The sequence below is a fragment of the Podarcis gaigeae genome (genome assembly GCF_964106915.1).
Source record: "Podarcis gaigeae genome assembly, chromosome: 5".
Lineage (NCBI taxonomy): Eukaryota > Metazoa > Chordata > Lepidosauria > Squamata > Lacertidae > Podarcis > Podarcis gaigeae.
Window position 1 is genome coordinate 86,058,542 of NC_139681.1, and position 17,646 is coordinate 86,076,187.

Consider the following 17,646-nt stretch of genomic DNA (forward strand, 5'->3'; position numbering starts at 1 on the left):
TATTATTATTATTAGCCAACCTAGCACCATCTAGCTGCTTTGGAATACAACACCCATCAGCCTCAGAGAGCACTGGGGTGTCCACTACAGATGTGAGTTGTAGTCCAAAACATATTGAAGGCACCAGGTAGACAAGGTCCGGCAACTATTGTTTTATGTTGCTACAGCTTAAAAAAAAGATCTTCTCATTTTTAACATTGTTGCTGGAGTTGTCTTAATATTATTGCTTTCTTTTTGTTTGCAAATCATCTTTAAAGTTGAAACAGTAAGATCATCAGGGTTTGAAGGCACGCAATGCTGCAACCTTGCTGAAGTCACGCCGGTCTGGTCAGTGCTGAAAAGGGAAGCCATCTGAGAGCCACATATATCTCACCTTGAGTTATTGAAGAAAGGCTGAATACAAGTAGAAAGGCTGACATCCACCTAGGTCATGCTTCAACTTGACCCACGTAAATCAATGGACTTAAACAACTTGCCTATTGAATTCAATTGGTCTAGCCTTGAGTGTTATGAACACTGATCATCACCTATAATGAATAATCATGAATGCAAACGGCCCTCTTGCAGATAGTCACTCACTTTTGAAAGTATGGTTACCAAAAATTATAAATAGGGCTTGCATAAAATTATTCCAACAATGCTCTTGCTATATGCATGGTGCTGTCTGGAAAGGCAGAATAAATCGCTTGCATAACCATTGTAGGGAACTGACTTTTGGCCAAACATAATAGCAGAACTGAAAGACTAAGACTTTTCTTCTGAAATTAGTTTCCGACTTAACTGCCTTAACCAGATTATTTCAAACCAGCTATTATTGGCTGAAGTCATTCTACACAGGAGACTCTAAATATATAGAGCGCGCAGTCTAGAAACTGCTTAAATAGATCATGTATGAGTACACTATGCATTTAGTCCTGTAAGACTATGGTGAAAATTTGAAATAAGAATGGATTTAAGTTTTACTCTAGTTCTACTAGAACAATTATACAGTGGTTCCTTGGGTTACATACGCTTCAGGTTACACACTCCGCTAACCCAGAAATAGTACCTCAGGTTAAGAACTTTGCTTCAGGATGAGAAGAGAAATCGTGCTTCGGAGGTGCAGTGGCAGCGGGAGGCCCCATTAGCTAAAGTGGTGCTTCAGGTTAAGAACAGTTTCAGGTTAAGAACGGATCTCCAGAATGCATTAAGTTCTTCCGAGGTACCACTGTATAATGGACTGGTCAGTCACAGAGATTACAGGGATGTGGCCATTAAGCATAAATATGTGACTGTGTTATGTATTTCAATGAAACGTAGGTAAAACCTCATGTCCACAAGAGAACTGCAGATTATAATTTATCAGGAGGCTCTTTTAATGAAACTTTTGAAACACAACAAATCCCAGGTGCCCACAGCAATCTGTAAGTAAAGTCAGTGTACAATTTTTCTTTGGTAATAAATGATTTCATTCTCATAAATAGATGATTCATGTGTACACGCTGTGCACCAGGGAAGACAATGCTCCACATAAAGCTTATTCTACTCCTCGGCTTCAGACCCTTCGTCATCATGGCTGATCTGGAAATAACGCAGTTCGTAGGTCTCCTTGTCAGACGCAACCACGCGCAGCCAGTCACGGAGATTGTTCTTCTTGAGATACTTCTTTGTGAGATACTTAAGGTACCTTTAACACAAAAGGCCAAGTGATTTTAAGTGAATGATGTAATTTGATCACAAGCGTTTACAAAGACGTGATACAAGACAGCAGTCGATGACTGCAAAAAGCAACAATGATTATTTGTTGAGCATCTGACCCTTAAGACGTAGCCTAGCAGAACACCTAAGTTTGCAATTCTATAGACAAGGGAGAAATTTTAACGTTGCCCAATGGGGATTACTTCTGAATAGACACGTATAGGAAACTGAACTCAGAACCAGAAAGTTCCCAGGTGAAATTTGTTGCTTGTCATGAACTCACTGAATGGACTTAGGCAAACCACTATTGTTATCTGCCCCATTTACAACCAGGTCAAGCAGACCCACCTTACAAGATTGTTGAAAGGCTGAGAATTATATGAAAAAATCTGAAACTCTGAGGTGCTATATAAATACTATTACATGTGATGAAATGAATCTCCATATTAATGCAATCTATCTTAAAAGATGAACTTATTTCACCAAAGGATGAGGGCCATAGCTTAGAGAATCTGCCCCCTATACAGAAGGTCTTAAGTTCAACCCTCAGCATCTCTAGATAGGGTTGGGAGAGCTTCCGTCTCTGAAACCCTGGAGTGCTGCTGCCATCAGCCTAGACCAGGCAAAGTCTGTTTGAGAGCCTAATTTGACCCCTGTGGCAGCTTATTGCTTGGGGTTAAATCCCAAAAAGCTCAACAACTTTGGTTGGCCCTCAAGCATCAAATCTGGCCCTCTTTGAAAAAAGGTAAATAGTCTGACTTGGTATGGGACAGTTTAATAATGATCCTATGAGTGACCAATTGAGTAGGCAAAAACTAGGCCACTCCAGGAATTCCCAAAATATTACACTGCTCTCCCACAAAAAACAACAACCTAAGAACACATATTTGGAAATCAAGTGAAATCCATTAGCTTCCTTTCAAATATATCATACTAGTTAAGAAATCAACTGTAGGAAGATGGGCCAAATTAAATAGCCCAACTTCACCTTCCAGTTCTCTTTCAAAAGCTGATATTCCAGAACAGAACTGCGAATAGTCTTTAGGTGTCAAGTGTGCGTTTGGCACAGACACACAAGCTAAAGATACGAGATAATAAACAGCCTCAAATGATACTACTTCAGGTTAGCTTAACTGGGGAATTTCAACTAAAGCCACATTCTAAATTTGTTTACAATTCTTGCTATGTGTCCCAAGGTTTGAGCTAAAATCAGAAAGAAAAGCCCACCACACAAAATAAATTACACCCACCTTTTTGAGAACTGCCTTTCAGATGTCACTGTGATTTTGTTCTTAAAGCGTTCAATATGAACTACATTTCCCAAGTTTCCAGTTTTTCCATTGACCTTAACTTTTTCCTTCAGGAACTGTTCCTAATTCAAGAAAAACAAAAAAATGCAACACTAGGGAATGGTGCCCTAGATGTGGAACTAGGGAAGTGACCCTAGCCAGACAATCCATTATTACACTCACAAAATGCAAATAAATCATGCAAGAATCAAGAAAAATGAATAGAAATATTAATAGAAATATTCCTATTAATGTAATTCATAACATACAATATCTGTCTCTCTCTATATATTTTAAGATACCAAAACATTGGTATGATACATAGTCATTTGGTATGGAATCCATCCGGATTATGATTAAGATAGTCACTAAGCCAGGCTAAATAATTATCCCATCCAGGTCTGTAACTCCAAACCTCCCCGCTCAAGCAAAGGTAATTGTAGGCAGTAAGGATTAAAACAGGATGTGATTAATTGGCTGGGAAAGATTTACAGTTGTAGGAGTCAAGTTCTTACCCATAGGCTGATTTGACTGAAGGGCAACTATTTATCTTGAATTTTACCATAAACACGCAGAGACTTAATTTCCTTTAAAAGAAATCTCAAGCATTTGAATTTTTTAGCTTCCTTCCTTAAGTTTCAATGTATGTTGCCATTAAAACATGACCAAAGAAGTGTTTACAGCAGAACTACTTACAAAATTTCCTGAATCAAATATTCCATCTTCTACAGGATGGGTGAGGTCAAGGCTATACTTGCAAGTTGATTTTTTCAGTTTCTTGTCCTTTTGCTAAAAGAAAACCAAACATGCCCCTGGAGTTAGTATTTATTTTATGATCCTTATCTTCGATCAGTATAGTCCAGAGGAAATATATACCTCATATATCAGACATGCCTTAATATATTTCTCTACTTAACCAATATTCTTTATCCTGTAACTTTCACTTAACACAGAAAATATATTAGCAATCAAAATTTCATCACCGACCCTCACTACGGCAAGCACAAGAATTAACAGCTCTTTAATAGCTAACTTTGTTTTCCTCTCAAAGGGCTAGGGACAACTTTGTTACCCTATTTTAGATTAAAACAAAAAAGAGCAGTTTCTGCCACAAGCACCAACTAGAATCCAAAGGGCCCATATCCAGGACCTGTGAGGTGGCAGAATCTGTCCCATCAGAGCAGTCAAGGGTCTTAGCAGCCAGTGTGATATAGTGGTTAGAATGCTAGACTAGGATATGGGAGATTAAGGTCAAACCCTCACTCAGCCATGAAGCTAACTAGGTGACCTTGGGCCAGTAACTACCTCTTCGCCTAACCTACCTTTGAGTGTTCTTGTGGGGATTCAATGAGAGGAAGAACCTTGATTTTTTGCTAATTAAACACTCTGGTCTTTTAAAATGGGGGAGGGGGAGGCATATTGGTTTTGTTACTATGTATTTTTGTGTTTTTATAACGTAAACCACCTTGTGATCCTCCAATGAAGGGTTTATAGAAATCTAATAAATAATAACTCCTGGGAGGGGGAGATTGGACTTAAGTGCTATGGAAGACCAGGATTAAGTCTCATTCCTTCATTTGTGGCTATCATAGCATTGGGCTCCCGCTCCCCTTTCTTCCGATGTATACCTTATGTTAAGATGTACAGTGGTACCTCAGACGCTTCAGGTTACAGACTCTGCTAACCCTGAAATAGTACCTCAGGTTAATAACTTTGCTTCAGGATGAGAACAGAAATTGCACAGTGGCGGCTCCCATTAGCTAAAGTGGTACCTCAGGTTAAGAACAATTTCAGGTCAAGAACAGACCTCCAGAACAAATTAAGTTCTTAATCTGAGGTACCACTGTATACCTAAAGTTAAGTGGTGGTTATACACAAGATGCAGAACTGGGGACGCTCATCATTTACTATTGCCAGTTGACATTTATTTATCCACGGGCTTTTCAAGATTTCCCATGTCCCTTTATGGATGCCCTATGCATTTTTGCTGGAGCAGCAAACTTGGGTGACCTTCCTTCAGATGTTGCTGGACTCCCAGACAGCGGGGCCCAATGATCAAGAATGACTTCAAATTGCAATCTAGCAAGATTTCCCTTTGCGTGACAGGATTAGGAAACCCATCACCGAAAAGCACGACGACGTGAATGAGCTACCTTAGAAAATTGGCAATGAGCTAAGAGAGTTCTTCACAAGAGTCCTCCAAACCTTATTTCGCATTATGTACGTGATCTTGCAAAACGTGTGTGGCGCCCATGAACTCAGGGTGCCAAACACGACAGGCAATCCTACTGAATTCAACGGGCTTACTCCCAAGTAAGGGGGGGGTTTAGGGTCACAGCTACACAGCAGCCTTCCAACAGCCCAGCAAGGCTTACTAGTGTGTCGGAAAGGAGCAGGCGAGAGAGAGAGGAATGAGCAGGGAAGCCTTCCTGCCCTCCTTTAACCCACCCGCAGCGCGTGTCTCCCGCCTCAGCCCGCCCGGCTCAGAAACTCACCGGCGCCATCTTGGCCAGGCAATGGAGAAAGGGAGGACGGAAGCATCGCGGCCGCGCTTTTATAGATATCCGCGCCGTGACGCAATGACGTGCAGCGTGGACCACGCTCGAGGGATAAAGGAAGAGAGTTGACGCTCGGATCAGGGAAGAGGGGTAATACTTCCGGGTGCCGCGCGCCCGCTCGTTTCCGGTAACGTGCGCACACCGGAAGCTGCCTGATACACAGTCCGGCCGGTGGGTCCTGGTGTCTCGGCGCTTCTTTATTTTTGGGGATTTTCAATTTTAATCAATAAAAATAAGAAACCCAAGGAGCGCGAGGAAGAACCGACTGGAAACAGCTTTCCAGGGCAATAGACAGGGGGCAGACGCAGCCCCGGGTGGAGAGGCTTGGGACTAGAGTCCTTCTGAATCCCGAGCGAGGCTCTACCTCAGAGCTACATCTCTTCCCAAGGTTCCCTATAATCGCTGTAAGATTTTTGGAACCCGTAGTCTGTTTATGAGTGTGGAAATGCCACAAGGCTCCACCACACACACACACTGCATTTTTATGCAGGCAAGCTATTCTTGGAAAAGCGCTTCCCAATTAGACAAGTACTATTTAGGGTTGCCATATTTCAAACAATGAAAACCCGGATTTTTTAAAACTTCCAATTAACAAATCAAAACCGAATTAACACAATTATTATTTTAAAAAGGTTTCCTGCTTAGGATTCTCTTGGCTATTTTGACTGATTTCCACCGGGAAACTATTCTGGATGTATGACGACCCCAAATACTAGCTGGCCAAAAATCTCTCTTCCCACCTTTGAAGTAACAGTGGACTACATTACAGGGGTTGAAGCCCCTTCCAACCCCAAACCTCTCCCTTCTTTGCAATGCAGCAGATATTAACAATCAGTTTTAGCTTTTGGGTGTCAGGTCCTCCCCAAACCTTGTTTTACAATGGAAGAAATATTGGGCACCTTCGTGCTGTTCAAGCAAATGTATTTGCTCAAGTCAGTTTTTATTGGGCAATCTACAGCAGCCTTCCTTTTCAAGTGAGATAGTGATCAATGATGTATGCTTAATAAGGAAACTACAATAGGGTCACGTCCTTATAGAATTCATAATCTGTGGAAGTGCATATACAAGGCATTCATTAGAAGTTGTAGGGAAAAAAGTCAAGAGTAGCACTTAGGTTCAAACTTTATTCTCATTGTGATCCAAATCATAATTCAAACTTTTCAATAAAACAGTCGTTAAAAGCCAATAACTCTTAACACATGAATACGCTATTACAGAAATGCAGAAAAAATACAAACCTTTCAAGTTTTGCTTTTAAAGTCAAAAGTCACTCCTGTACAATGAACACTGCATCCATTTGCTAGCCAGTAGGTATATTGCATACTTGTCTGAGCTACCGTATGTGGCAAATACAAAAACCCCTTCTCCCCACACGTTGTTTACAATTATATGTTAATGTAACAGTCACTGATCATGAGCGTTCACTACAAGACCTAGATAAAACAATGTAAATAAAAGCCACAGAGATCATTGTCCGAGTTGTACTGTGGAAATGTGAGTATAATGTATGAGAGTCATATGCTTTACACAGGATAAAATGTTTAAGCACAGCTTGTTCTATGAAAGTTTCCAGACACAGCCAACATTTCCATACTTAAAGCTTACTGCAGTCAAACATGTCATCTAGTCACTAGAATAGCTTGGTCACAATGTTTGACTGTGTTAGACTAAGGTTCAATGTACTAGAACTCTACTTGCATCATAGGCATGCTATAAATTTATGGAATACAAAACCCTGTAAGACTTTCAAGCAGCTTTGTTAAAATAATCAACTTAAGCTCTTTCAATTCTTCACAAGAGCAGCCCTGAGAAGAGTATATTCAAGTCATGGCTCAACTAGCAGTGGTTTTGTTGAACAAAGACACAACAACACATCAAGAGGTAAAGTTGGGTTTTAAAAAAAGAAGTTCCTAACATCTGAGGCAAGAGAACCTACAGCACACTGAACAAAACATCAATGGACCCAAACAAGAAAGCTTGCACCATTACAGAACAGCAGCAGGAGTGAGTTGCTCATATCAACAGCCTTAATTTTGGCTTACAGCTTGTTAGAAGAGCTTCCACCTGCTCCAACAAAATACAATTTGTTCCAACTATGAAGTAAAAACCATTTAAAAGTGAATTTAGAGAAACATGATTACCCTGAAATAGCTTAAATAACCTGAAAGATACAGTATTAAGCTTTTATTAGCAAAGTTAGTTTATTGTAAACCTGGTGGGTTTGTAGAGACTGCTCTCTACTAATGAAATGGCTTTGCTATTGTCTTATTGTAAATACTGTAGTTTTTACTGGTGAAATGACATTGCAAAACCTGTATGCAAAAGAGTGCCATACAGATCTACGTAGCAGATTTCCCCCCCATCTAGTCTAGATATTCTGTGGTTCCAGATTGCTAAAAGTCAAGTTGAAATTGAGACAATATGTTTTCCGAAGTATAAGAGGGCACTTCAGTAACACATTTCCAAAAGCCACCTGCCTCTACACATTTTAGCTGCATACGTCCTTAAGATGATGCAAGCAGTTAAGATGTTAGTAGGACTCTTCAGATACTATGACACCAGTTTACTTCTCAAAACTGTTCACATTCATGACTAATGATACTAGCTGAATCCATGTTTCAAACTGGGACTTCTCATTCAAACCATGACTATTGGAGAATCAACTATCTAGAAACACTCACATGATTAGACTAAATATGCTAAAATCCTTCAGCTTTCCAGTAGCCCTAGATCTTGAAATATGTAGTTATTTACTACCACATCAAGACTGTGCTTTGTTCGAGTTTTTATTGCCAAACCATTCTCCGTTGTGCCCATTCTCTGCATAGATACTTATAATATAGAGCCCACCACTAGACCCTGATGCAGTTCATTTACACCTGTTGTCTAACTAACTTCACTGATTAAAGGGCAACCATATTCCTAACTGAAGCTCAAAATCCTGTTTCCTATGCACACAAAAAGCTGCCAGTAATGAACTAAGCACGTTTTAAGAACCCAGTCACTAGTTCAAGTTAGTCAGTTGCTACCAATATTTAAGGCAAATTTAAGTTAAGTTGGTGTCCCGCAAAATGCTAAATGAAGAAGCATGATCTTACAAAGTTGAAGGTCATGTAGACAAATTGTCTGTTAGCGATTAGGCATTTGCCTGTTCAGTGTAATCAAGTCTTGCACAAGTAGATTGTGAGTCAGAGTGACCCTTTAACACAGCGCTGAAGTTCTTGTACTTGATAGAGCACTCTGTCATAGTTCTTTTTGGGACTGTACAACCCATGACCTAATTTCAGTTGCGTGAAACCAGGCTCATATTAAGCCTTTATACAAGCTAGTATGTGCACTTTTGATCCATTAATAAAAAGTCAAAAAGTCTATTTGTGCTACAAAACTAAAGAGTTAAAATCAAAAACAAATATGCCTAATACTGAAACACTTGAGGCATTCCCTTCTTTTAAACTAGAAGAGTGGCTGAACTCCATGTTGAAATCAAAGGCCTCTAGTGAATCTCCTCTCCCTCCCTCCCACCCCCAAGCTTTTGTGCACTATTAACCAGAGTATGAAAGCATCCAATATTCTGGATGTTTGCATCACAGGCAAATGGTGACATGTTAAGAGTGAGCCAGCCAGCAAGACTACAGATATAAGTTTGTTGTACATGGCCATCAGCACTGGCATTTTGATCACATGAGTTCCCTTGTCTCCAGCTCAATGACTATTCACAGTTCAGTGCAAGCCACATTTCACCATATTTTAAGATAAAAGTGGTTATTCGCATTTGTTTAAAATGTTGTATTTAAACACTATTCTTACCTAAACCCAAACTTAGTACTACCTTGGTATTGGCACTGCTATACAGTCTCATTCGAGCAAAGCATACTAGTTAATACCTCATGATCTAAAATGACAGTTTTGACTGCCTTGCCATTCCTGTAAGCACTTGAACTTCAGCAATTTTAATATTGCCAAATGGCTTGCAACATTAGCCAGCACTATTTTCAAACAAAGACACGAGGTTGCTAGTGAAGGTTATAGCTTTGGTGATAATTAGAACTAAAATAAGAAATCTGCAGTTGCTGAGATATGAGCAGCTGCTCAAATCCAGATGGTTCTATTTGCAAGGTTTTATGGCTACAGCACATTCTTCACTCATTGCACACATGACTGATACCTAAAGGAGAGAGAAAAAGCATTATTAGGATACGCAAAACAGCTATTACATTTACAACAAGTGTTGTGATGGCAACAGTTGGGTTCTAGCACCAGTATTCCAATTTTAGTCAGCTTCCAGCAAAACACTAATCACAAAGCACATAATTAAGCCAATCTAAAATAGTAGCAGCTTGAGTTCAGCTGAAAAATAGGAAGTATTTATAATAAAGACAAGCTGAGGAATATAACTAACTTATCCTGATCATCTAGTTTAGGAGGGCACTGATATCATTTCCATGTAATTATTTTACCACCACGTATTTGACAAAATGAGACAGTGGTTCCCAATGAGAGGTCTGCATAACCCATCCCAGGGGGTACATGGCTCATCAACTGCTCGGGACATCTCATTTTTTTAGGGCTATGCTCTTGTGTAGGAGTGTGGTCCAGAAAATGCGCATCACAGTTGAGCTGGGACATTTTGGGGGTATGGTGTCACCACTGATGTAACAAATGTTACATTTTCAAAAGTAGGGGGACCATGGCTTGGCTTTTGAAAAACAGGCGGTCTACAGTACTTAGCTACTTAGGAACCACTAGATTTACATGGTGACAGCAGTCACGAAATTAAAAGACGCCTGCTCCTTGGGAGAAAGGCGATGGCAAACCTAGACAGTATCTTAAAAAGCAGAGAAATCACTTTGCCAACAAAGGTTCGTATAGTTAAAGCCATGGTTTTCCCAGTAGTAATGTATGGAAGTGAGAGCTGGACCATAAAGAAGGCTGATCGCCGAAGAATGGATGCTTTTGAATTATGGTGCTGGAGGAGACTCTTGAGAGTCCCATGGACTGCAAGAAGATCAAACACATCCATTCTTAAGGAAATCAGCCCTGAGTGCTCACTGGAAGGACAGATCGTGAAGCTGAGGCTCCAATACTTTGGCCACCTCATGAGAAGAGAAGACTCCCTGGAAAAGATCCTGATGTTGGGAAAGATTGAGGGCACAAGGAGAAGGGGACGGCAGAGGACAAGATGGTTGGACACCGTTCTCGAAGCTACAAAGATGAGTCTGACCAAACTGCGGGAGGCAGTGGAAGACAGGAGAGCCTGGCGTGCTCTGGCCCATGGGGTCACGAAGAGTCAGACACGACTAAACGAGATTTACATGTTGGTTTTTGTTACTAGTGTGTTGCCAAAGCTTCCCAAGGCTGATACGTTCTGCTTTGAAGGTATAATGTATTTCTATTTGAAATGTGTTGCAAGTTGCTTGGAGACCTTCAGTTAGTAAGCAATTAAAAAGTCTAATAAATAATATGAAGAAAAAACCAACTGCAATTACAAGAGATAAACCATTTATTATTTCAGAATAGAAAACTAATTCTACTTTATCCCCCTTTCATTTCTCCCCATTAAAATAAGGCCCAGAAAGTTATTTTAGATCAACCGTTAGCAGCAATAAAGTACTTTCAAGGTAACTTGGGTGTCTTAAGAAAAATAAAACCCCAGATTTTTTCAAACCACCGAGATTTTACCTGGAAATCTTCGCCTGCATTATATTTCCCCTCTATTTCTTTGCCTAGTTCACCTTCTGGCACCTTCAGATCCTCACGAACTTCACCACTTTCTGTCAGCAAAGAGAGATACCCATCCTGTATACAGATCAGCTGCAAGAAATTAACAATTCCAATTCAATTTTATTCATAATTGCATGAAGTTCAGTCAAAAGTATTGGCATTGAGCCATATGGGCGCTGCTTTCTGAACTTAGCATTTTGCTTCTGATTGCTATAGACCAGTGGTTTTCAAAACTTTTTTCTCTGGACCACGCTTTCAGAATAAAAATGTATAAAACAATGCAGCTACATGAGAATATGAATCATTCACAAATTATATTTATTGACTGTCCTGGAATCTTTCTGCCACACTTGCCATTGTCTCCTGCTATATCAATGTGGCACACCACACCGTTTGAGAACCACTGCTACAGAAGAACAACCTTGCACATTTCTAATACACAGAACCCAGTTTCAACCGTTTTTTAGCTCAGGATCTATTCAGTGTGAATCACAGCTTTAGTCACTAAAGGGATAAAGTTAAAAATGCTCTATTCAGTAGCACTTTCTAGCAAAAGCAGCTTTGAAACTGAAAAATATAGTAAGATGATCTAAAACTGTCAAATAATTTTATACGTGGTTCCAAATATTGCTATTGGCAGATGTTCTGCAAATGTAATTTGCTTCAAATATTCCTGAATATTTTATAGCAAAGCCTATTGAAGAAATTGCTATCATATTAACCCAGCATGAGATATTTCATAGTACTGCAAAGTATCTGAAGATAGTTCTACTAACATACACTATGCTCTGTATTTAAACATATACATCAAAGCAAGGAACTGCACAACAAAATTGCACAAAAATTTTAGTCTGAGAAACAATTCATCAACAAGGGGAATATTTAGGGCCACTTGTTTTATTAAGTCTATGTGTATCCCATCTTTTCTATTAGCATGTTCAAGGTGGCCCCTATCCTACAAAATCAATTCATAATGATTTGATGGCATTTGTAATAATCTCTCCACTCCCTCTAATGATGGCCGCACCAAGGGTTAAGTATTTGACTGGAAATGGGATGTCAGAGGTACGAGATTACAAAACCCAGCTCATTTCGATGGGTCCTTTGGAAGGCCAAGTAATTTAAGGCGTGGAATTTTAATTAAGGAAGCATAGTTTTTTCATAGGACATCAGGCTATGCCCAGAAGGGACTTTCTATTTGTATAGATTAAAATGTAGACTTACTTGATAGTCATTCCTCTTGATGTTAGGAACATCCATGTTGTGAGTGGAAGGACAAATATCTTCATATTTTTTGCCAGTGAACACATCAATGCCAACTAGGTGGACCTAGGAGAATGTTCATGCACATATATTTAGGCTACCAAGAACAGTATGTTCCAAGAACAATGTTTGGGGTAGGTGGGGGGAGATAGAAAGCAATGAACAGTAATTCATGTGCATCCACCCAGAGACTAAAGCTGGAACAGTTCTCTAAGGAAAAGCCACATATAATGATACTCAAATTACAGTCTATAGTTGACTAGAACAAGACAGTGAAACACATGGCATGAATCCTGCACGCGACCCTCAAAGCCGTTTTTGGCAGCCCTCAGCAACATTTGACCCAAAACCAGTTAAGGAGGCACTGAGTTTGGGAAGAGTTGTCTCTACACAACTACACTACAACTCCCATCGCCCCTAGCTAGCAGGACCAGTGGTCAGGTATGATGGGAGTTGTTGTCCAACAACATCTGGGGACCCAAGGCTGAGAAAGGCTGGGCTAGCCTATACAGTACAGTATCTTACTTCAGGAGAGAAAAGTCATGAATGATTTACCCATCTCCACAAATAGCTTAGAATTCTGAGACATATACTTTCCTGTAACCAAAAGTTAGCATTTAAATTGATGTTTGGATGTAACTTCTATGCTAACTGCCTAGATTCAAGTCACCTATGCATGCCCATCACCTTTAAGAATCCTTCTACCAAGGAGATATCTTACTGAAGAACTATCAAGATCATATTTGTGTATGGCGACAGTTCTCAACTTAAGCATGTGCTTAGATACAAATGACACAAGCTCCAAGAGAGGCTTGAGTAACTCACAAGCTTAATGCCGGCGTGTTCCAAACCTAGGAGGACCAGGTTGTGCTGCAGATCTATACTGATTCCCTTCTTACCCTCACCATCAGATTCCCTCCATTTGTGATGCAAAACTAGAGAGGAGCATATGAGCTTCCAGGGTGTTTGTAATCCTCCAAACCATGATTTGGAGAATAAGAATGCAATGTCTGAATTGAACCAGTCGTACCACTTGGAATCAGATACATCATTCAGACAAAGGTATTTAGAGAGGTTGCAAATTTACTAACAAACAGTGTGCACTATATTGAGGGACTCACTTTCCATGCTCTCCCCTAGCAGAGAATGCCACCCAAGTCAGAAACCTTATACTAGGACAGCCAGCTAGACTTGCACTACAAAGAGAGGACAGATAGTGGCAAGTTAAGTAAGACTGGGCCACACACCTGGCAAATCTGATGTTAATGTTTAATATTAGTAAACTAATATTCATTGAAGAGCAATGTTGGCATACCAGAACAGAAGTAAAACTCAAGAAAGCTCTACCAAGCAATTACCTTTGCATGACCATGCTTGCCAGTCTTCGAAGTTGACATTTCTACAATCTTGCAGGGACGTCCCTTCAGCACCACAAAGCCATTTTTGCGGAGTGCAGAACACTGCATAGGATAGGTGGCAGAAGCACCAGCATCTCCAGTGGTAAAATCAACTTCATCAGCCATAGTATGTAGTGTGTTCTGGCAAATACTATAAAATTTAAAAATAAATTCAGTTATTTCATGTATCAGTTAGATAATAAAGTATTTGTATCTTTAAGAGTGTTATAAATAGATATGCAGATGAACACAAACCATACTTGGAATATAATGAACCATGTTACAGAAAGTACTACGCTCAGTCCAGCATTGAACATATCAACATATTCCACCTTCACTACAAGTACAACAGAGTTGTGAAATGGAATAGCTGTCCCCTGTGGTCACTGAGTACATATCCTAAAAATGCTAGCTCAAGACTGCAGTATGAGATGGGAAGGGCAATATTTTACTCTCAGGGGTCCAAACCGCCATGTTATGGCTCAGCCAGGGCATGGGGAGGAGGAAGAGAAAAGTTGCAGGAGACAATGGTAATAAGGAATGCAAAATTACAATTACAAGATTTATAAGAAATGCAAATTTTACAAGATTTATAAACTGGGACAATAGATTTATAAATTTGGTTTCTGAAGCTGTGGAATAGCATTTTGGGGGATTACTGAAGATTGAGTGTTACTGTCCCACACTCGACTCAAACATGAACACAGTATTTTGCTGGCAAATGCCAGCTCCTATTTGGTGAGAGCTACAGGCACTGTGGGTTAAACCACAGAGCCTAGGGGTTGCCGATCAGAAGGTTGGCGGTTCGAATCCCCATGATGGGATGAGCTCCCGTTGCTAGGTCCCTGCTCCTGCCAACCTAGGAGTTCGAAAGCACGTCAAAGTGCAAGTAGATAAGTAGGTACCGCTCCGGCGGGAAGGTAAACGACGTTTCTGTGCGCTGCTCTGGTTCGCCAGAAGCGGCTTAGTCATGCTGGCCACATGACTCGGAAGCTGTATGCCGGCTCCCTTGGCCAATAAAGCGAGATGAGCGCTGCAACCCCCGAGTCGTCCGAGACTGGACCTAATGGTCAGGAGTCCCTTTACCCTTACACACCACAGCAATTATAACTGTAGCATGTTTCCCACACACTCTGATTGTATGGTGAAGTATACAACTGAGCAATTACCAGCGAATGGGGCTTCTTACTACAGCATGAAGAATCGCATCTCTCAGAAGTGCCTTTTTGGCAACAACTACAGCCATTTCATGATATTACAATCACAGCAGTTGCCCTCAAGCCAGAAATGAAGTGCATGGGGAGAGGTGATGTGAAAGAGCAAAGGGATAACTAATATAGGGTGCTTACAGTAGGCATTTTGTGGTGGTTCATAATTCTGGCAACCGAAGCAACTCTACTTATCATTTAGTGATCTCAAGAACCTGTTTCATCACTGTCTAAAAGCTGTAAGGGTGTACCATGACTGGTAGGGAATGCAGCAGATAGGCGTTAAGCAGCTGAAGCAAAAGCAGATGGGGCTGCTGCATCACTAAAACTCTCACAAGAGAATGGAATTTGAACAGATACAGAGCTTATTTTACCCTGCATGACAAACGGGATTACTCTCAGGAAGAGTTTGTGAGCATCCTAAAGGTATCTCGGTGCCCACTATTGCTCAACAGAGGTGGATGATGTACTAGGTATAGGAAGATTTGACTAAACGACCTTTGGACAGACCCTACACATCAATTCTTAAGAGGAACAAGGAAGCTTAGTAGGGATGCACTCTCTTTCTCTCTCTCACACACACATTGAACACACAGGGCCACGTTTTGACCTACCCAGCCACCAAAAGGGGAAACCAATGTGGGAAAACAATGGCCAAATGAGCTCCTCTACCTGTTAACCCCCCAAAACACATTCCAAAATCTGCAATAGGGCAGTATCTTTTTAGGGCGTTTTCTCATCTTGGTTAGTCCTAATTGGGATGGCCCTAGAATTGGCCTCCACAGTCACTTACCAGCTCACTGTTAAAACCGTGTTTATGGAAGACAATCTTACTCAGCTACGAGTGATCGCCAAAGACGACGGCTATGAATTCTAGCCGTTTCCTTAGGGACCAACATGGCTGCCTTTCTTTCTTGGGTAATTCTAAACACTCGTGACCAAGAAGCAAAAGGCCATCATGGGTGGAGAAGCTGCGACCCCCGCCCCCCAAGATATTCCTGGGACTGCGAACAGCTCCTAACCAGGTTGGTCGGGGTTTGTGTGTGTGATATGAGGTGGTGTAGGCCCAACGCTATCTACCTGGTTATCCTGCACTGCAAAGGGGTTGGGATGGATGACCCTTGGGGACCCCATCCGACTCCACCGTTATATGTGTGGGGGGGGGGGGGAGTCAGCAGGCCAATTTGAACATGGTTTTCCTCACAGAGCGGGTAAGGAGACAAACAGAGCTGAGCAAACGATCCGCTGGCCTGGGAAATTCAAGCCCCCGCCCCCCGGTTCCTCCATCTCCTCAGCCCCGAGTTCCCCCAGCTCCCGCCAAGGGAGGCGCCCCGCATGGCCGCCTCGTGGGAAGAGCAGGCGGCGCCGGGGAGAAGCCTGAGGGGAAGGCGCCGGCCGCCTCGGACCCGGCTCTGCACCAGACCAGTCCGGCCCGGTTCGCCGTTGACCTGAGAGAATTCCAAGCGGCCCGCCAACGGCTCCAACGGCTGAGCGGAGGGACTAAGCGGTGGGGGGGGGGGCGCCGCACGCACCCGCGTCAGGAGCCAGCACTTACCTCCCACGGTGCAGGGAAAGACTGGAAGAGCGTCGCAGCAACGCGCACGCGCAGAGCAGCCGTAAAGGGAGGCGTGTGGGTGGAGAAAAGGAGGGAGGGAGAGAGAGAGAGCGGGAAGGGGAGGGGGGAATCCCCCTAGGCGTGAAGGGAGCGCGCGCCCTACGTTCCAAATTTAAAGGAGGGAGGAAGAAAATCCCCTCAGCCCCGCCCACATCGGGTACAGGTTATCCTCCTTCGCCATTGGCCGCTTTATCGCCCCACCCACGCAAGGCGCGAGCCCAGACCTACGCGCCGGTCTCTACGCCACGTGACGGCTTTTGCCTCCAGGACGGCGCCGCCTACGCCTCCCTCCCACATCTTGGACGTCTACACTTTTACGGCGTCTGTGATCGTCATCTGCCTGCGCCAACTCGCGGCTGAGCCAGGACTTTTCGTACACGTGTGGGCGCTTCGTAGCATGTGCTCGGCTTTGCCCGGAAGCGGTACGGAAAGCGGCTTGGATCAGAAAGCCTGGGCTCTTGCCGCGCTCGGCATTGTGTTGAAGCGTGCTGGTAGTTAGTGGATTGGGAGAGCAGCAGCACCCCACCTTTTTTTCATACGAAAATGGTTAAGAAGCTTTGTGGAGTGTCAGTAGGTTGGCACAAACCATGATGTTTGGGGACATTAATCTAGCTCAGGGTTCTTAATAGTGTTAGAAAAACACCCCACTATGTTATGTAATTTTGTTACCATGTTATATATTTTTGTGTTTTTATCTTCTAAACTGCTCTGTGATCCTCGGATGAAGAGCGGCATAGAAATTTAATAATCATAGCCACTCACGCAGCAACTCTTGGGTCAGAGGTAGGGTGCCAATGTGAATAAAATATTGCATAATCGATCACAAGGGACCATTTGAATAGCAGTGCCCACAAACTTTGTGGGTGTCTGGCCAGAGGCCGCCTCTGCTTGAACGGATTCCATTAGGACAAGGACTTT

The 17,646-nt window shown here is 42.1% G+C and overlaps 2 protein-coding genes across 4 annotated transcripts; both read right to left on the bottom strand.

The window, feature by feature from the left end:
- Nucleotides 1-1,331: 1,331 nt before the first annotated feature.
- RPL22L1 (ribosomal protein L22 like 1) lies at nucleotides 1,332-5,667 on the bottom strand. Its single transcript, XM_083739987.1, has 4 exons — nucleotides 5,462-5,667; nucleotides 3,663-3,755; nucleotides 2,928-3,049; nucleotides 1,332-1,666 (listed from the first exon to the last, which is right to left on the bottom strand). Exons 1-4 carry the CDS (start codon nucleotides 5,468-5,470, stop codon nucleotides 1,522-1,524), a joined length of 369 nt encoding a protein of 122 aa, XP_083596113.1. The 5' UTR covers nucleotides 5,471-5,667; the 3' UTR covers nucleotides 1,332-1,521.
- A 967-nt stretch (nucleotides 5,668-6,634) lies between these two features.
- Nucleotides 6,635-17,021, bottom strand: EIF5A2 (eukaryotic translation initiation factor 5A2). 3 transcript variants are annotated; one of them, XM_083739979.1, is made up of 5 exons: nucleotides 16,669-17,021; nucleotides 13,867-14,056; nucleotides 12,470-12,574; nucleotides 11,204-11,335; nucleotides 6,635-9,689 (listed from the first exon to the last, which is right to left on the bottom strand). In XM_083739979.1, the coding sequence occupies exons 2-5, from the start codon at nucleotides 14,029-14,031 to the stop codon at nucleotides 9,630-9,632; spliced, it is 462 nt and encodes a 153-aa protein (XP_083596105.1). In that variant the 5' UTR covers nucleotides 14,032-14,056; nucleotides 16,669-17,021; the 3' UTR covers nucleotides 6,635-9,629. The 3 variants fall into 3 exon arrangements, with proteins under 3 accessions (XP_083596105.1, XP_083596107.1, XP_083596106.1); XM_083739981.1 differs by having other exon boundaries at nucleotides 16,646-16,673; XM_083739980.1 differs by lacking the exon at nucleotides 16,669-17,021 and adding an exon at nucleotides 16,194-16,558.
- Nucleotides 17,022-17,646: the final 625 nt, after the last annotated feature.